The sequence below is a fragment of the Brachyhypopomus gauderio genome, chromosome 4 (assembly GCF_052324685.1).
Source record: "Brachyhypopomus gauderio isolate BG-103 chromosome 4, BGAUD_0.2, whole genome shotgun sequence".
NCBI classification, from domain to species: Eukaryota; Metazoa; Chordata; class Actinopteri; order Gymnotiformes; family Hypopomidae; genus Brachyhypopomus; species Brachyhypopomus gauderio.
In genome coordinates, this window is record NC_135214.1 from 31,946,300 (window position 1) to 31,966,334 (window position 20,035).

The 20,035-nt window shown below is 43.7% G+C and overlaps 2 protein-coding genes across 3 annotated transcripts; both read left to right on the forward strand.

The window, feature by feature from the left end:
• The first annotated feature begins 237 nt into the window (after nt 1–237).
• On the forward strand, nt 238–5,990 carry LOC143513042 (intermediate filament protein ON3). 2 transcript variants are annotated; one of them, XM_077003977.1, is made up of 9 exons: nt 238–595; nt 2,468–2,676; nt 3,129–3,189; nt 3,293–3,388; nt 3,466–3,630; nt 4,434–4,559; nt 4,927–5,147; nt 5,460–5,506; nt 5,761–5,990. In XM_077003977.1, exons 1-9 carry the CDS (start codon nt 323–325, stop codon nt 5,850–5,852), a joined length of 1,290 nt encoding a protein of 429 aa, XP_076860092.1. In that variant the 5' UTR covers nt 238–322; the 3' UTR covers nt 5,853–5,990. The 2 variants fall into 2 exon arrangements, with proteins under 2 accessions (XP_076860092.1, XP_076860093.1); XM_077003978.1 differs by lacking the exon at nt 5,460–5,506 and having other exon boundaries at nt 239–595.
• A 4,085-nt stretch (nt 5,991–10,075) lies between these two features.
• abtb1 (ankyrin repeat and BTB (POZ) domain containing 1) lies at nt 10,076–18,214 on the forward strand. Its single transcript, XM_077003980.1, has 12 exons — nt 10,076–10,347; nt 10,990–11,052; nt 11,164–11,219; nt 11,780–11,924; nt 12,799–12,958; nt 13,751–13,796; nt 13,915–14,031; nt 15,480–15,592; nt 15,686–15,784; nt 15,917–16,084; nt 16,250–16,450; nt 16,663–18,214. Exons 1-12 carry the CDS (start codon nt 10,292–10,294, stop codon nt 16,867–16,869), a joined length of 1,431 nt encoding a protein of 476 aa, XP_076860095.1. The 5' UTR covers nt 10,076–10,291; the 3' UTR covers nt 16,870–18,214.
• The last annotated feature ends 1,821 nt before the right edge of the window (nt 18,215–20,035 follow it).

The window sequence follows — 20,035 nt, forward strand, 5'->3', positions numbered from 1 at the left end:
AATGTGAAGAAGTAATCTAATTGAATGAATGAATGTGTGTGTGTTTGTGCACGTGTGTGTGTGTGTGTGCACGTGTGCACCAATTTCCATCTGTTTATGTACGCATGCATGCGATTTCACAAATGAAAGTATGTTTAATCAGGGCTATCTGTAACTGAACTGGTTTTTCTATCCTAAGAATGTAGACCCACAAACACAGACATTAAGATCCACCCACCTCTTGACAACAAGCTTATAAGTCCATGACTGCACCGACGTCTCAAACATCCACCGGCGTCCTGACCATCTTGCATCTAGTCATCTCTTCTCTGCTGGAGCTGCTATGAACCATCAGTACAACAGTCTCGATCTCCAGAGGCATGTCTTCAGCAGCCGATCTATGGGCTCACTTCCTCGTCATCCCAGGAGGGACAAATCCCGACAGCCCTTCTCGAATGTGTTCACGCTGGGACTTCCCATCAGGCCCGTGATGGTGGATGACAGTTTGCTGACACCTCTGCCAGTGGGGCTGGACCCCACCCTGCACACTGTCAAGGAGCAGGAGAAGGAACAGATCAAGAGCCTCAACAATCAATTTGCCTCCTACATTGACAAGGTGAGGTTGACTTCCTGGTGTGCTGATACCCACTTTACCTGTGACCTTTTTTTTTTTTGTCTTTCCCACCAAGTCATAACTGTCCATTCAGCTGTTCAGAAGATTTCACATTGACTTAAAAGCTTTAAGTTCTTGATTTTATTCTCAAGAACTCAACATTTGTATTTGCCTGAATATAATTGGCAATTATTTTGACTGACAGTGGTGGGTTGCCTCAGTTAAGCTGCCACTTTTGTCAAGTGTGATTTTCACCCCAATTGAAATTTGTCCTCTGCATTTACCCATCTGTGCAGTTAGAACACACACACACACACACACACACACTAGGGATTACTAGGGGGCTGTGGTGAACACGTGCCCAGAGTGGTGGGCAACCCTAGCCCAGCACCCAGGGAGCATTTGGGGTTAGGTACCTTGCTCAAGGGCACCTCAGTCATGGCCTCAGGTCTGGGAACCGAACCCACAACCCTCCGGTCACAAGACCGGTTCCCTAACCACCAGACCATGACTGCCTTAAAGAAGGCTGTATTATTATGAAACTGCAGGATCAGATAATGCACACAAAAGTAAGATGTTTGCTGGATTTCCTAATGATTTGAAAAGATGTGACGCATATAGCTGACGAGTGGGAACTAGGAGGAAGATGAGCTACATGAGGAAGATGACAAGTAGGGAAAGACTAGCATAGAAGCATGTAGTTCACTCTGGTTTTTTAATGTATGAACATTAAAAGTTTCTTTTAATGAGTTTCTATCACCTTCTGTCTTTTCCCTCCACCCTCTTATCTGTGTCTCATTGTGTCTCGTCGTATCCACACTAGAGGTGGGCGGATCGATCCAAATATCGATAATATCGATACCAACGCTGGTATTGATATTGAACAATACTTGTGTAAAAAGATCGATACTCTAGCTTTTTTTCTCTCCCGCACGCACCGACTGCTGTGCACGCAAATTCATCAAAGTCTCCTCTGTCTGTAAGAGCAGCGCTGCGTCACACAGCACAGAGCAGCGACCCACCCCCCTCTCCTCTTTTGTTGTTGCATTGTCACCTGGCTCAGCGGTGCCAGCCAAACAGCCATGCAGGTAGGCTCAGCCTGGCCCCGCCCACTCAGCCTGGCCCACCCAATCAGCGCTCTCTTGGAGTAAACACTCACAGTAAGGAGAGAGACGCCACAGGAGTTTTGAAATGTCCGAGAGGAAGAAAAGTAGCCTACAGAAATCCGTCGTTTATGCAATATTTACTGTTTTCATACTATTTTATTATTTATAACATTCCTTTATTGTTAGAATTAATATTTGTAATATATTTGTATACATTCTGGGTTTTTTTTTTTTTACGTACAAATTCATAATTATATTTTTTTCCACCGATCGAATGATGCAAAAAAACAGCGAAGATCCACAAAGTATTTTTCAAATTAATATCTTATAAAAATCTGCGAAAGAGTGAAGCCGCACAAGCTGAAGCGTGAAGTGGCGAGGAATCACTGTATATATACTGTATTATATAATATATATAATTAAGACATTGAGATAATAACCTAGTACATTTGTAAAAGTGTTATCTAAGATAACATTAGATGAAGCTTTAATTATCCCACAACAGGGAATTTGATAGAATTAAAGCAACAGGCAAGTGCACATAGTGCAACAAAATTACATAAGGTTTGAAAGATATAATATGAGAGGTGGACTAGAAAAAATATTATGAACAATTTAACTTCAAGGAATATTTACACTGTATTTACTTGGTATCGGATCGATACCACAATTCCCAGTATCGCCCACCTCTAATCCACACACCCCACCCTACTGCCACTCCCTGCCCTGTGTCTCCCCGCCCTGTGCCTCCCTGCCCTGTGTCTTCCAGGTGCGTCACCTGGAGCAGCAGAACAAGATACTGGAGACAAAGTGGCAGCTGATGCAGGATGAGACCCGGGCCTCCTCGGACCTGGAGCCTGCGATGAAGGCATACATCACCACCCTGCAGGCCCAGCTGCACGGCCTGGAGAGGGAGAAAGACAAGTGGGACTCAGAGCTCCAACGCACCGTCTCACAGGTGGAGGAGATCAAACAGAGGTCTGACAGCCCAAACTAGTACACTAACCTTGTGCAAAGTTAACAAACTCTCTCGTCTCTTCTGCTAATCATAGTACACTCCATGTGCAGAAGAGTCCAAACCACATTTCGCCCTGAGCCACTGAGGGCAAGGGCTTTGGTGCTATCCAAACCTTCCTCTACTTTCTCCAGTGTCAACAAGATCCATTCAGTTGCTAACCCATCATTCCCCTCGTGAAAACACTGTGAACAGTGTGTTTGAAGTGTTTGTGGCTTGTGGCTAAGCAAGTAAAAAAAAAAAAATGCACTGGTTGCTTCTTTGACCCGACACAAGTTAGATTGACAGCGTTGAGATTCAAGATGGCGAGTTAAACATGACACCTGTCCTTTCACAGCATGTTAGACTTCAGCTTTGAAGTAGTCCGCAGGGGATTTGTGATCATTTGCCGTGTTGCCGTCTCCCTTCTCTGCAGGTACGAAGATGAGATTAACAGGAAAACCTCAGCAGAAAATGACTTTGTTCTTGCGAAACAGGTACAGAACACATAGCTGCATGCTAGTTCATATCAACAGGCAATGACAAGCCGGAGAGATTTAAACCACTACCCTGGCTGGTTTCATCACTTTTGTTGGACAGGACACTGACATTTGTTACCTGGCTACATCTTCTCTACGGAGCAAAGTAGCTGGCCTGGAAGATGAACTGATCTTCCTCCGGACCATACATGACCAGGTGTGTACACGCAACGTTCATCATGAACGCTGTGAGACATGACATGTGGCATTACACAAATGTTCTGGTTGGTGAAGGAGCTGGAGGAGCTGCAGGAGGAGCTGCAGGAGACATTTGTGGTGGTTCAGATGGACAACGGCAGGGACTTGAACATGGAGCAGATCGTAGCTGACGTGAAGAGACAGTACGAGGACATGACGGCACGCAGCCGCGAGGATGTCCAGGCTTGGCACGAGAGCAAGGTGAGCATAGCATAACTCACAGTACAACCATCAGACTATAGCTACAATACAATATTTAAACCCAACCATGAGACTATACTGTGGGCAGTCATGGCCTGGTGGTTAGGGAACTGGTCTTGTGACCGGAGGGTCGTGGGTTCGATCCCCAGACCTGAGGCCATGACTGAGGTGCCCCTGAGCAAGGCCTTAACCCTCAATTGCTCACTTGAATAAAAATGAGATAAAATTGTAAGTCGCTCTGGATAAAGGCGTCTGCCAAATGCCATAAATGTAAATGTCTATACAATACAATATGTAAACCCAAACATCAGACTACTCCAAACAATATCAAACCCAACCATCAAACTATGCAAAACAATATAAACCCAACCATGAGACTATACAAAAAAAATCTAAACCCAACCATGATACTACTCAAAACAATATCTAAACCCAACGATACTACTCAAAACAATATCTAAACCCAACCATGAGACTACTCCAAACTATATCTAAACCCAACTATGAAACTACTCAAAACAATATCTAAACCTAACCATGAGACTACTCAAAATTATATATCTAAACCAAACCACGAAACTACTCAAAACAATATGTAAACCTAAACCTGTGAAGCCATAATAAAGTTTTATTCATAAACAATAAGTCTACATCTATAACTAACTTTAGAAAACTATAAACGACATCTATACAAATCTATAAAAAACATTAGTAAAGAATATCAATACCTACCCACAAAGCTAAGATTCATACAGCCTTTGGCGACAGGTTCACACTTGCACATGATGCTTCTCTCTCCTTAGCTCAAGTTGTCATCATCACAGTCAGAGCTGTATGATTTTGAAATGAGGGCGCAGAAGAAGGAGATCTCTGAACTGAACAGACACATCACACGCCTGCAGGCAGATGTTACCTCTGCCAAAGCCCAGGTAACAATCACTATGGCAACCAGCCACCATACACAACACTTGAAGTAACAAGCGAATGTTAAGGTGACGGGTGGAAACCAGGCCGTTCTTCCTCTGCTTCTGAGATGACTGTGTGACTGAGTACAAAGACTATATCATTTAAACCTCTCAGAAAACACAGTGACATCTCCAGGCTTATGTGGCTAATCTGCTCCACCATGTTTGAACCTTTTAAATTCAGATTTAGCTAGTAATAATCAACCCCTGGGTCCATATACGCACTGATTCCAGATCAGGGCTCTTTCAGGACCTGTACGCATACAGGTCCATGTATGTGATATTTGTGTTTGCGACTTCAACCCTAATGACCTCTTCTCAACCCCTGCAGTGTGACAACGTGGACGGACAGATTGCAGAGGCAGAACATCGGGGCGAGAAGAAGGTGCAGGAGGCTGATCAAAAAATCGAAATGCTGAAGGAGAAGCTACAGGAGTCGAAGCAGAAGATGGCAGAGCAGGTCCGCACATACCAGGAACTGATGAACATCAAGATGGCTCTGGACATCGAGATCGCCACCTACGAGGCACTGCTGACCGAAGAGGAGAACCGGTGAGAGAAACACCAAGAGTTATTCTGTCCCAAAAAGTGCAGCCAGTGTAAGGTAGATGGAGCTTCATAGAGATACTGAAATAAGGTGGTGCCAGGCGCTGCCGGAGGTGCACATTCCGGGTTCAGAAACTAAAAGTCCTTCCCAGGATTTTACTCAAGTTTGCTGGATTTTCTAATTAGTGCAAACCAGGTAAAATTAGTGGAGTCAACACAATCCAATGGAATGTCCACCTCTGATCACCGCTGGCTGTGTTATCAGTGTTAGGTGACATATTTCATGACCAAGCCATGTCACTCTTTGTCGTCTCCCAGAATTGAAAGTGAACCTGAGATATTTGTTCAGGAGGTGCAAAAACCCAGTGAGTATCTAAAACCTACACATATGAAAAATATGAGAAAACACATAAATATAGGTCAAAGTAATTTTTCAATTTCGTTTCACATCTAATCCAATTATTAAAATGCTGATAGACAAAACCTTACCTAAAAAAAAACAACCAAAAACTAAAGTTTATACAGTTTGTGGACAGCTCTGTATATATGGCAGTGTTTTCAATGAGTGGATGCTTTTTATTATCTCTTATGTGACCTAACTTATGTATGACTCTTGCAGGGCAAGCCATTACTCAGAAGCCTGCCACACCTAAGTTTTACATAAAGGTGACGGAGATTCGGGATAGTATCTTATCCTCCAATGAAGATTAATGTACACCTGTGCTTACAGGGCCATATCTTATAACTGCTACAGCCCCTTTTATTGGTTTTGAGAAAAATAAAGTTTTATTTTGGGATCTTTTGTTCTTTTTGCTTTGATGTTGAACAAATAAACAATAATATTACTTATTTATGTGGCCCTTCCCATTTTGAGTTTTTTTTTGAGTATTTAACATGGAAAGGATAAAATTATAAAGTTTAAATGTAATCTACAACATTACTACAACAAATGGAATTTATAATAAAATTAACTGAAATAAGGTCAATAAAATGTTTAGTAAAAATAACCCCAATAAAGCAATTCTTAGCTAAAAGTAATTTATCTAATGTCATTCTGTGTTTCAAACACAGACGTTTGGTTATGAAAGCACAGGGAAAATGTCATTGTGGTATGGTTTATGGTTCTATGGATACTGTGTTTATTGTAGTGCAAGGAGAAGCCGCTGATTTATGTAATCATGTAACTCCTCCTGTCTACCTGGCTTTTTGACTCTGGACTGTAATAAGGACTGACTCCGGATGAATCTTGTTCTCCTCTACACGTGTCTCCCCTCTTATCTCTATGTGAGTGTGGTGTTACACTACCTGCCAAATCTCCTTCCATAGCTGCCCTGGTCAAACGGAAGCTCTGGTTGAGTCTGTGGTCTAAGAGGGGGGCCTGCAGTACTGAAACACAGACTTATATTCATTATATTACAAATACATTGTATTTGTACAGCTTGTAATCACACTGGGTTTCTCTCTCTCTCTCTCTCTCTCTCTCTCTCTCTCTCTCTCTCTCTCTCTCTCTCTCTCTCTGTTCTTTCCTGACATTCTCTCCAACTAATAGGACTCTCATTAGGCATGCAAAACATTGTTGTGAGAAGAAAGACAGACAAGAACCAAGCAGACATTCACCAATGAGCAACCAAAACAGATAAGAAAATAAGAAAACTGCAGTGACCAGCGGCTGTGGAATGAGGGAGAGCTGTCGTTAGGGAATAGATCTATAATGACCAGTGACGGTGGTGCTGGCAGTGGGATGCTGGGAAATTGAGGAAGAGGCAGAGGACAGGCTCACATTAGGGCTAGCAGGATTGTGACAGATTAACATACAAGTTACCATAAAAGGTCACCCCAAAAAGTGTAATAATTAAACACACAGGAGTATGATCCCATCAACACCCTCAGCACCTGGGGAATAGAATCTTATTCCAGTGTCACCTGGTTTGAGAAACTTCAATTTTGTGGTGATCCCCAAATTCAGGTCACATTTTATTCCTTTCAGTACAACTGTTTAGCTTGTGTTGATGTACATATTCAAGTTGTATAACACTACACCAAACCATATTTTTTGTTTGTTTGTTTTTTTTTGGTAGGTTTTCTTTGTGATCAAAAAAATCTGGCTCTGTCCAGATAACGACAACTTGATCAGAAATGTCCTGGAAAGCCTCTTCATAGCCCCAAATCATATACTTTGTTCTTCAGATAATAATTACACAACAGAAGCATAGACACCTGTGAAAATATGCAAAGAATGCTTTAATCATATCTCATCAATCTACCTTCCTTCCTTCTAAGCAACAGTTACTGTAGCAACCACACAGGATTCCTCCCACTGTAAGTAAAACCATTTTGTTTTGTATTTGGTTTGTTTGTTTTTTTTTGTTCATTCTTACATTGGATGAAATGTTATTCTGAGAAAAAACTGGCCTGTTAGGATTCCAGCATGTTACGTGCAATCTCTAGTAAAACTTTCCCTAGTACCACTAAGCATTTTTAAAAAGAATGCATTTTCAAACACCGACAGGTGTGACACATAAATGATGCATATTTAAAAAAATTTCATTTGAATTAAATACATCTCAGCTAACATGGATCTCATCATATTCAAAACCCTAACACACCCATAATTTCACTGGTTTATGGTACCAGCAGTGATAGTCTTATAAGGGTTATGAGGAATATGAGTTCTGTTTATATATAGGACACAAACTTGGTGGGACACGCCCACCTAGATGGACTTTCTGCTACTCTAGAAGGATAGTGATAGAAATCCCAACACACAGCTTCAGTGTAGGGTGACTGGAGTGACTGGTGAAGACGTTAGGGGAGGGAAGGAGCAGGGATCACTCCCGACCCAAATGGGACGGGGATACACGCCCAGAGCCCCTGGCTCCCACAGGGAGACCGGCCCAATTGACTTGCCCAGTCTGGGGAACCAGGAGCTGTAGTAGCTGTAACACTGTAGTAACAAGAAGCAAGATTGCCTGAAACAGGAAGAAGGTTTCCCTCCTGTTGACTGACAGACAGGGGGACTCTTCCCCAACAGAAACACTCAGACTGAGACACCAAGGAGAGACTCGCAGAACAGAGGAGAAAAAAGTATTCTTTCATTTTGTAAATATCTATTATTTTTATTTCTATTTTTAATTTGGATTTTAATGCAATTGTTATTTTTCTTTTTTGTGTGTCTTACTTATTTGTATTATTAGTATAATTCTTATTTTTACCTCATGCAGAGTTTTTTAAAAACACTAAAAAATGGTTTTTTTTTTTGTGTAGGACTAAGCTTTATCTGGGTCTGGGAAACTGGAAAACAACACCCCGAGAACATATTAAATTTTAGGTATTTTAGGAGTAACTACAGTGACAACAAATGCCATTCATACCTATGTTTTCAGAAGTTACTTAATTGGTTAGAGAATCTTAACTTTTGTCCTTGTGGTCACACCTACTACTTAGGTTAAAACATTGTTGACTGATATAAAAAAAGAAAACCTATAGACTTCTTTTAGTCACACCCAAGATGTAATCATTGAAAGCAAGGGAGGATGGTGTCATCGATACTGTCAGCACCTCTGAAATGTAATCTTACTCTACATGCATAGGTAGCACTCCAACATACACCTCTGGAATTTTATCTTACTCCACTGACTTCTGGTCGGACTGTAAGCATATGACAGTGGAATGAGGTTTAATTCCACAGGTGTAGGTGCTGATGGTGTTGGTGACACCTTGCCAAAAGTATTTGTCAGTCATGAAAACCTGACGTAAAGCAGGTATCTCACCAAGGTGTGTTTCTCATGGTGGGAATAATAATACTACACTTACTCACTTCTCATCTCTGCCTTCACTCCTGCATCTACTGAGTGTTTCTCAGTGTGAACGTTTAAACATGAAAGACGTGGTCTAGCAGAACTCAGCTAACAGCTAACAAAGCATCACAACACGTCAAACACATCACAAGTCAAAGAACTAGCTATGTTTAAAATGAATGAGATTTAAAGATGGGAATGACCAAAGTGTGACCACAAAGATGGTCACACACACTGCCTTAAGATCCTCTGACCAGATGAGAATAAAATAAGTTTGAAGTCAATTTCAGAGGTGTAAGTGTTGATGGTTCGGACCACATTTTTGGTGCCGACTGCAAACGTAACATGGAACAGGAGTGTGTAGCTCAACAATGATTGCATGCATTGAAACATTCAATGCAAAATAAATAAATACAAATACTAAAGCAGATTTGTAAAACACTGAATGCAGTTGGCATGCTGATCAAACAGATCACATATTTCACACTTGCAACCCAGTGACCCATGACTCTGACCTCTTGGTCCCTATTCAGATGTGCTCTTTCTAATGGCTTTTAGGCAGAATGGTGTGCACTGAGGACTGGGTAGGGACTTTCCTATGTAATGGGAAATAATAAGTCTACATTGTTTGACCATTGCACCATACCAGTGCAGTCCATACCTAAACCCTTTTTACGGCCCTTGACCCTTTCATTGACACCCCAGACTTTTACGCTATGTCTATGATTACAATTACTGATATGTGGTTCTGAATAAGTCTCTCTCCAAATCTCTCTCTGAACCACTGTGGTTGTCTAACATTCATAAACTGCGCAGTTCACAGACGAGGCTACAATATCGCTGCCAGAAACTTTGACATTGTACCCTAAGGTGGCCACAAAACACCACTGCCCTCTGCTGGCCACCAGAAACACTACATCAGAACAGTTTGCGCTATTACTGTACTTGATTGTGCCCAGTCACCGAAGCACAGTTTTCTGTTCAGCAGTGGCGTAGGTTTCATTTCAGCACTTTTTAATATCATAGTCACTCACAAAGAACATGAATATTCATTACTGGGCCCACTGTCTATTGGGTTTGCAAACCCCGTACCACAACACCAGAGGGCGGCGATGAGCAAAGTGCGTTTTATCGCTGGCAAACTCGATGGTACACTGAGCCGTGTTCCTGTTTACGTCTGGGTGATATTTCAGAGAAAACACAGACGACCGTAAACCTGCCACAGACAGCGCCTCAAAACAAGAGGTTTACAACTTATTTTAGAGTAACGCCAGCGACACAGCGGTCACGACTCCTCCTGTCGTTAAGGCAGGCCGCTTCAATGCATTTCAGAGAACCATTATCACCGCGGAGATGGACGCCAACGATTTGTTTTCAAGTTGCAGAAAGGGCGACGTTGCAAGAGTGAGGTCAGTACTTGGCTCGGGTGTTGTTGTTTAGAAACTTAGTAACTTTGAAAGTCACAGGACATTCAGTTATCCATTATGAATCTATTCCTATATACTGTCTATCCTTGATTAGGGCACAGGAGTCCAGCGATGTTTATTAATGACTTGAAATTTCGCCTATTTCGACCAGCTATCAGTCTGCAACACAAGCCTGTAATAAGTCTTGCACGATGCGCCTTTTTTATGCATTGCTACCAAGCAGCATTTATTTTGTATTTAAAATATTAATTTGCTTTTCGTTCCTCCAGAGCTGGAACTTATTTCATGGGTTCTGGACTTCGCGGCTCTAGGAAAGATGGTTTTCGTATAAAAACATTGAAAGTCAGCAGCTGACACAGAGAGATAACACCCCGTTAGCGCAGGTGTAGCAGCATCCACTCCAACGACCTACTTTACAACAGCTACACGCCTTCCTGATGAGGGAAAACTTATTTTAGAAAATGTGTATTTCACCCTTTTTTCACCCTTATTAAAATAACCACCCACATCCCCTCCCATCTCACCCCAACTTTCTGAAATGATGTCCAGTTTCATAATTTATGATCTGTGGTTTGTTATGTTTTCTGTGTGTTCAATGCCAACCTGTGTATTCTCTCTTCTCAGATACTTGGTTGAACAGAGAGATGTGGAACTAAACGTGAGAGATAACTGGGACAGTACCCCTCTGTAAGTCAGCACGCATTATCTAACAGTTACAACTTTATATGTATCTACACATATATGTCCAATTGTAGGTCAGCTGAAAATTGCTCTCATCTTTTTTTTTCCTGTCTGCAGGTACTATGCATGCCTCTGTGGACATGAAGAATTGGTGCAGTACTTGCTGACCAATGGTAAAGATAGAAACCTGCTATTAAAGGGATGTCTTGCATAACGATAACACATTTTCCATTAGCTGAATGTTTCTATGTGAGATCTGACCTGCAGAAGTTTTTTTATTTTATTTTAATATATTTTCAGGAACATGTCGGCAAGCATGTAATTAACATTCAGCTCTTACAGGCAGGAAGAAGCCAGGCACGGAGTTTTTTTCCATTCACAAGTGTGTGTGGTAACTGAACAGTGTAGCTAACTGACAGACATACAGCTTGTTCCAAAATAAGTTTTTCCTCAACAAGAAGGTGTGTAGTTGTTGTAAAGTAGGTCGTTGGAGTGGAGAATGTGCTGAGGCTAAACGGGGTGTTATCTGTCAGTGTCAGCTGCTGAATCATTCATGTTTTGATCTGAAAACTGTTTCTTAGAGTTACAATATCCAGAACCCATGAAGCAGGTATCAACTCTAGAAATATTTTTCAAGTTAGTAAAGTTGCTGCTTGTGTGTATGTTTCTGTGTACATTTATGTGTACGTTTGTGTGTGTGTGTGTGTGTGTGTGTGTGTGTGATCTGTGGCAGGAGCAAAATGTGAGGCGAACACATTCGATGGGGAACGCTGTCTGTACGGAGCCCTGAGTGACTCCATCCGCCGACTGCTGAAGGACTACAAACGTATCACAGCCAAAACCATGCAGAGAGACTACTACGAGCAGTTTCTGCAGACGTGAGACATGGGCGTGCACACGCACGCGCACACACACACACACACACACACACACACACACACACACACACACACACACACACACACACACACACACACACACACACACACTGTAAGCAGTGGCCCAGACCAACACACAACACACTTTTACACTGTCAGTAATTACAGTCACTATTCAGGACTCACATCTATGCATAACTTATTTCTATATGCTGACATTATACATCCCAGCACTGGAATCACTCACAGCTACACAAACATGACATTCTTGCACATTTCTGCACATGCCCGTTTTAAACCTACTGCTGTCTGCAAAATATAAGCCTATTTGACTGCTTCAATGTGCAGTCAAAGCGTGTTTGCATGTGCCTTAAATGCTATGAGCAGGTTTTTCATGCACCATCCTGACATGTTATAAATGACACCACCAGTGTTATAAATGACACCACCAGTGGAGAACCTGTTGCACATTTGAGAGATTTTTACCACCATCCAAATCTCTTATTGAATGTTCTTTCTGAATCATGTCTTAGTTTTGGTCTTAGTCTTGGGTGGGAAAAGCAAAACCTTATACTGTGTGCCAAACATCTTGTCTTCCTGAGAAACTTTCCCAAGATACGCAGTACAGTACCACCATGTTTTGCATAGTTCAAACTAGAAATGTGAGTTCCTTGGTCTGTTAAATCAGTAGCTTAGTCTTCATTTCCAGCTGAATTTGCTAGTTAAAGTCTTGTGTTCTGATAAATTTGTTGTAATTCCTTGTAATGTGAAACTGTCTGTGTCCTGCGGTGCTGTCTGTCTGTGTCCTGCGGTGTTGTCTGTCTGTGTCCTGCGGTGTTGTCTGTCTGTGTCCTGCGGTGCTGTGCGACTGCAGGCTGCTCGAGCAGGGCTCCTACAGTGACGTCACATTCATGGTGCACGGCGAGATGTTCCAGACACACCGCTGCGTCCTCAGCGCCCGCTCCGACTACTTCGCCCACATGCTGGAGACCAAGTGGAAGGGCAAGGCTGTCATCGCCCTCAAGCATCCACTGGTGGGCGCTGTTGCACAAAACGCATTAATAGTGGCGGCGTTGGGGTGACGCTCTTCTCTGTACCGGCTGTTTGAGTGCTGAGAGGGAGTGTGTGGATCTGGTATGATTCCATTCAGGAGTTGAGGAGAGTGAATCTGACTAGTAACACCTGACACAGACGCCAGAAATAGGAAGGACTGACAGCAGTAGGTCTTCCCACTGTAGTCCTTTGATTCACCACATGAGTGACTGACGTGCATTTTAGAGATGGTTTCCCTTGCTCATAGTAGGACTGGTTACAGTTACCATAGACAGTGACACCATCACGTAGGAACTGAGGCTGGTATAATTTCTGCTGGTATAATTTCAGTCACTTTTCATACCTTTACTATCATCTGCTGTCATTGGCTGTGATTTCTAAGGGTTTCTGAGCCCAAACATCTGAGCCAAATATGACACTGGCAACACCAAAGTTATGTTAATGTACATAGTATGGACATCCATTTACAAATACAACTTTAAGCAGATTGTCTTGTCCACTAGTAGTAGTAAGATTAGTGATAAATATGTTGTTTTTCAAATCAGTTCAGTTCAGTAAATGTGACTAGATAATCTATCATGACCTACAGTAGTGTAAAGGTCACTGACATCCATAAAAGCGAAAGTCTAACAGCAGAGGACTCACCAAGGTGTGTGTGTGTGTGTGTGTGTGTGTGTGTGTGTGTGTGTGTGTGTGTGTGTGTGTGTGTGTGTGTGTGTGTGTGTGTGTGTGTGTGTGTGTGTGTGTGTGTGTGTGTGTGTGTGTGTCACCAGGTGAACCCAGCTGCATTTGCTGCCATCCTGCAGTACTTCTACACTGGTGAGTAAAGTTTGTGAGCATCAGTGAAAATACAACAGAAGCTCCCCGAGGGTGGCACTGTGTGGTGTTTAATGTTGCTCTGCTCGTGTGTGTGTGTGTGTGTGTGTGTGTGGTGCAGGGCGGCTGGACATCGACGTGAGTTACGTGGAGGACTGCAAGCGCCTGGCCAGACAGTGTAAGATGGGCGAACTGATCGAAGAGCTGGAACTCAAGTGCAAGCAGGTGCAGGAGTTTGGTGAGACACACACACACACACACACTCACAGAGGTACACACACAAATCTTCAACACATGTCCACTGTACACACACGATCACGTACACACACACACACACACACACACACGGGTACACACATCCACACACACATATGCACACAACACACATACACAATCACATACACATGTACACACACACACATACACATACATACATTGAGAACTGACATTAGTCTCCTCATTCTCTTCTTATTCCCCTCTGTCCCTCACTATCTTCATCTTGTTCCTCATTCATCTCTCCTCCCCCCTGCCTGCCTCTCTCTCCCTCCCTTTCTCTGTTATGTACTCCCCCTCTCTGTCCTGTACCCCCTCTCTCTCTGTCCTGTACCCCCTCTCTCTCTGTCCTGTACCCCCCTCTCTCTCTGTCCTGTACCCCCTCTCTCTCTGTCCTGTATTCCCTCTCTCTCTGTCCTGTATTCCCTCTCTCTCTGTCCTGTACCCCCTCTCTCTCTGTCCTGTACCCCCCTCTCTCTCTGTCCTGTATTCCCTCTCTCTCTGTCCTGTATTCCCTCTCTCTCTGTCCTGTACCCCCTCTCTCTCTGTCCTGTATTCCCTCTCTCTCTGTCCTGTACCCCCTCTCTCTCTGTCCTGTACCACCCTCTCTCTGTCCTGTACCCCCCTCTCTCTCTGTCCTGTACCCCCCTCTCTCTCTGTCCTGTACTCCCTCTTTCTCTCTGTCCTGTACCCCCCTCTCTCTGTCCTGTACCCCCTCTCTCTCTGTCCTGTACCCCCCTCTCTCTCTGTCCTGTACTCCCTCTCTCTCTCTCTCCGTCCTGTACTCCCCCCTCTCTCTGTCCTGTACCCCCTCTCTCTCTCTCTGTCCTGTACCCCCTCTCTCTCTCTGTCCTGTACTCCCTCTCTCTCTCTGTCCTGTACTCCCTCTCTCTCTCTGTCCTGTACTCCCTCTCTCTCTCTCTCTGTCCTGTACCCCCCTCTCTCTGTCCTGTACTCCCCCCCCTCTCTCTCTCTGTCCTGTACTCCCTCTCTCTCTGTCCTGTACTTCCTCTCTCTCTCTCTCTCTGTCCTGTACCCCCCTCTCTCTGTCCTGTACTCCCCCCCTCTCTCTCTCTCTCTGTCCTGTACTCCCTCTCTCTCTCTCTCTGTCCTGTACCCCCCTCTCTCTGTCCTGTACTCCCCCCCTCTCTCTCTCTCTCTGTCCTGTACTCCCCCCTCTCTCTGTCCTGTACTCCCCCCTCTCTCTGTCCTGTACCCCCCTCTCTCTGTCCTGTACCCCCTCTCTCTCTCTCTCTCTCTCTCTGTCCTATACTCCCTCTCTCTCTCTGTCCTGTACTCCCTCTCTCTCTCTGTCCTATACTCCCTCTCTCTCTCTGTCCTGTACTCCCTCTCTCTCTCTGTCCTATACTCCCTCTCTCTCTCTCTGTCCTGTACTCCCTCTCTCTCTCCCAGTGTCCAATAAGCCTGGGACGTGTGTGAAGGTGTTGACTCTGGATCCTCATGACTGGCAGCTGCAGGACGGCATGTCTCTGTTGGCCGACAGCGCCCTCCCTGCCGAGCTGAGGGTCAGACACCTGTCACTCACAGACTAGCCGTCCAAGCTCCGCCCACGCTCCCACCCCCACGCTGATGAGAGCGTCATTGCTCTGCTTTCTCAGGTCGGATACGGACAGCTTCCATTTGACCTTACCGACAGCTTCCCGAGCTATCCTGACATCTGCTTCCGGGTTGAGGGTTATGATTTCCTGTGTCATAAAGTAAGTATTGGGTAATAACACTGGAATATGTTTTATTTATTCTATGTGCTTCTTTAAAATGTGTGTGTGTGTGTGTGTGTGTGTGTGTGTGTGTGTGTGTGTGTGTGTGTGTGTGTGTGTGTGTGTGTTCAGGCATTTTTCTGTGGTCGTAGTGATTATTTTAAAGCGCTGGTGGAAGATCATTTCAGTGAGGTAGAGACACTGCAATCTCTGCCTGGAATTCCTGTCATCACTTTACACGATGTGTCTCATGAGCTGTTCACTCGAATCCTCTATTATATCTACAGTGAAAACACTCAGGTGCACGCACACACACACACACATACACACACACACACACACACACACCCCACTTCAACCATCTTTATTGGTTTCAAAACCTTGTACGCGCTGCAGTTGTCTCCTAATAACACGTACATGATGTTGGGTGTGTGTGTGTGTGTGTGTGTGTGTGTGTGCGCGCAGCTATCCCACGATAACGTGTATGAGGTTCTGTGTGTGGCTGACATGTACCTGCTGCCCGGGCTGAAGCGTCTGTGCGGGCGCACACTGGCGGCACTGCTCAGGGAAGACAACGTACTCAGCATGTGGAAAACAGCCAAGCTCTTCAGCCTGGCCCGCCTGGAAGACCAGTGCACGGAGTACATGGCCAAGATCATCGAGAGGGTGCGTCCCAACCTGTGGGATTTGAGTGTGGACAGGGGAAGGGTCGGTGTGTGTGTGTGTGTGTGTGTGTGTGTGTGTGTGTGTGTGTGTTAGTAGCCCGTCAATTTGCTGTGCCTTTAAAGATGAAAATGAATGGCGTGGTGGAGAATAGTAGTGAGTATGTGTGTGTGTGTGCGTTTGACCCTGAATGTGTGTGTGTTTGTGTGTGTCAGCTGGTGGAGAGGGTGGAGTTTGCAGAGTTAATCAGAGAGGATGCTGGGAGCGTCACCGCCCGGCAGGAGACGGACTCCATCCCCCTGGTGGATGAGATCCGCTACCACATCAGCAGCAACGTCCAGACCTACAGCGCCATCGAGGAGGCCAACCAGAAGCTGCATGCTCTTGAGTTCTTGCTCAGCTGCATCGGTCTGGACTGCTAAGGGGGCGGGGCACTGAGATCGAGAGTGACAGGAGACAGGCTGCCTGTTTTAGACCCCAACAGTCTGCCATAAAGGTTCTGCTGTACAGCTGAAGTTCACATGCATACATGTGCACACAGTATATTGTGATAGCGCTAGTTTGTGTTGGGTGAAATCTGAGCAATCTCTGATTGGCTCCTTAGTAATACTTTGAGTTAGTCTTCTTCAGATCCATTGAATCCAATGAAGTCATATTCATTTTTAGCACAATAATGTAGTAATATAGTTCCGTTTGAAATAAGTGCCCTTTATCGTGGTGGAAAACATTTGGGCAAAAGTGCTTCCTTACATACTTTGCTATAATAGTGATGTCATGAAACTCTGCATGCATTCGTAGATGCACGTTGGGCTACAGCACAACCCACATTGTTTTCTGGACGTTTAACATTGCGCAAATATGTTTCGGCATATGAGGAGATTTTGCAGGGCGGCATCACTGTGTTCTGGGTCTTGTGAGATTCAGAGAGGTCATTTGATTTATGGGGTTTGCCTATAAAACATAAGGCACCTTGTTTGTGCGTTTATTATCCGATACAATGTCTAACAAAAAAAGTGTTTAGACGAACTGCAGGACGTGCGATGGCGTCTGTTTTATTTCCTGGTGCACTGATGGGTTTTTGAAAATGCATGTAGTGAACAAGAGTGGTGAACTGCCGCGTGTGTTGTGACATCGCTGAGCTGGAGGCGCAGATCCCTAAATATACACACCTGTGTGTAGCTGCTTCCAAACACAGGCAGTGTGCTGTACACCTGACACTCTTAAAAGCAGTCCTTAAGGAGCACTCTCCCCGGCTCTGCTGCCTGCCTCTCCTGGGGCATCTGAAGGTGGTAGTCGGCTTTCTATAGGTCTTGATTACCTGCCTTGGGTGTGCGCTGGGAGACGGAGTGGAGCTGAAACCGTGGCACAGGCTTGATCTGGACTGGTGTTATTTCTCTTGCATTTCTCATTTATTAACCTGTGCAATATTGTGTTACAGTCTCATGTGTGACGTGTATGCGCGTATGGTGTTTGTGTATTATTTTTTTTGTTTGGTTTTGTTTTAAACCATACTTCATTTTTATTCTGTGGCGGCAACAATGCATAATCTCAGATTGAGGTCTGAAATATGTCTCTAGTGTGTTTGGCTTTCTTGTGCGTGTTGGCGGGTGGGATGTCTGAGTTTAACAGCCGCCCAGAAAAGGCCTTATCCAAGGCTTTCTTAGTAGCACTTAGAATTCTGCATGAAATTTGCTACACATGAGCAATGTGACTATGTAGAAAAACAGGCTACATAGAAGCAAATAAATGATTATATTATGAATCCTGCTTATTTTCGTTTGTTTTGTTTTTTAAAAATTTCCATTGACCAAATCGTAAGACTGATAGAGTCCACAGACAATACTCAGCTTTGCCTACAGGGGGTGCCATACAAACACAACAAATATCTTGCAGGTACATTTCTGTCTATTTTTGTCTATTCGGTGTTTGCTTTTTTTCATCTCAGTTTTACCTAGTGAAAATTAGTTCTTTTGTCATGGTCATAACATGAATTTCTTACTTCAGACCCTTGATAATCAAGACTTGCGTTTTTACAGTATAGTAAGTTCCTGTAGTCTTTGGAGAGTGTGTGTGTCTGTATTATATATGTAATATTGAGGACCTGCGTGTGCCTGTGTGTGTGTGGACTTGTAACTCACCCACATACACCTCTCAACATTTCCTCATTCCCCTATAACTGCTCATCACAGATATTCGTTTACCTCAGCTAAAGCATTCCCCAATATTAATATCCACAAACAAGCACAGCTGCACACACACACACACACACCTTCATGCTGGAGCTCTTTGATTTGTAGAGATGAAGAAAGGTCCTCATCAGGCCTTTATATGCTTCTCTAGGCGATAGGGAGCAAAAGGATCTCCATGGCAACTGGCTTGAGAGAGACGGAGTGAGAGGTTGACATAGCAGAATTTCCTTTTCTGACATATATTTGCAGCACACTGTGTGTGTGTGTGAGAGAGAGTGAGAGAGAGAGAGAGAGAGAGAAAAAGACTCGGGTCTGAGTCACGATCCAGCGCAGAAACATGTCCTGAATCTTTAACCAAGCAGACAGCACAGAGTGTATAAATGTCTTTAATGTGAGAGCATTGACTGGTACACTCCCCTCTCCTGCGTCTCCCAGCAAGCGCATGTGCACGTGTGTCCTCACTCTGATTAAATGTGCTTTTTCCAAAACATAATCCCTGTGTGAGAAGAGATGACCCTTGATGCAATCTGCTTGGGATTGATTGATGAGACTCCACATCTGAGCCTCTGTTGCTTCCTGTCCAATGTTTGCTCATATGATGTGAAGATCAGAATATTTCCACAGTTCCACTGAAATACCCCCCCTGCTCTCATATAATGAAGACCATTGACACAGACCATTGTGGTCTATAGTAATTTCACTCATGCCTACTTACAGTTTTCAAAATACAATTAATCTTCCCTCATCCCCTGTTCTCTGTGTAGCCTGGGTTGCTCTTTAATCCTTTTAAGTATTTTGGAACCTGAGATTATGGAATATTCCCATTCTAGAGATCAATATCTATTTTTAGCATTCAACAGATGCTATTGGTCGATCTAATCTAACTTTAGTGATCTACCAGTCATACTGGTTGACTTGTTGTCCTGAAGGTTTAGGGACATCATCCAGTAAAGTTTATGTATGTGTGAAACCTTTTGTTTTTGTGAACACACTTCCTTAGCAATGACTGAGCTGGGGTGTACTGAAGTTAGTCAATCATTCTGCTAAATATGAAAGCGCTAACCACTTCAACATGGGCTAATTAGCTATGGTTATTCCAGTCTTTAGACCAGGGTCAGGCACTGTTAACCCAGCTAATGAGGCAGAGGAACATTGATAATATCTCCCTTGATAATTAGTCTGTTAGTGCTATACATTTTAAAAGCACATTAAGCTCTCTACGGGTACTTTATAAAGGGACAGCTGATGTCCAGTAGTTCTTTAAAAATGATTAAACATGATGTAAAGTGGATATCAAACAATATCAAACAAATTTCATGTATTTTTTATATAAACCTATGGCTATATAAACTTAAATCATAAACGTAAAACTATATATCTTACAATGCACTATTCAAAG

Excerpts from the sequence above, each read along its gene's own strand:
- abtb1 (XM_077003980.1), top strand. The coding sequence starts at position 10,292 with ATGGACGCCAACGATTTGTTTTCAAGTTGCAGAAAGGGCGACGTTGCA. Across the intron at positions 11,925-12,798 it reads TACGAGCAGTTTCTGCAGAC|GCTGCTCGAGCAGGGCTCCT; the intron begins GTGAGACATGGG and ends GTGCGACTGCAG. Across the intron at positions 12,959-13,750 it reads TCGCCCTCAAGCATCCACTG|GTGAACCCAGCTGCATTTGC; the intron begins GTGGGCGCTGTT and ends GTGTGTCACCAG.
- LOC143513042 (XM_077003977.1), top strand. The coding sequence starts at position 323 with ATGAACCATCAGTACAACAGTCTCGATCTCCAGAGGCATGTCTTCAGC. Across the intron at positions 596-2,467 it reads TTGCCTCCTACATTGACAAG|GTGCGTCACCTGGAGCAGCA; the intron begins GTGAGGTTGACT and ends TGTGTCTTCCAG. Across the intron at positions 4,560-4,926 it reads TTACCTCTGCCAAAGCCCAG|TGTGACAACGTGGACGGACA; the intron begins GTAACAATCACT and ends CAACCCCTGCAG.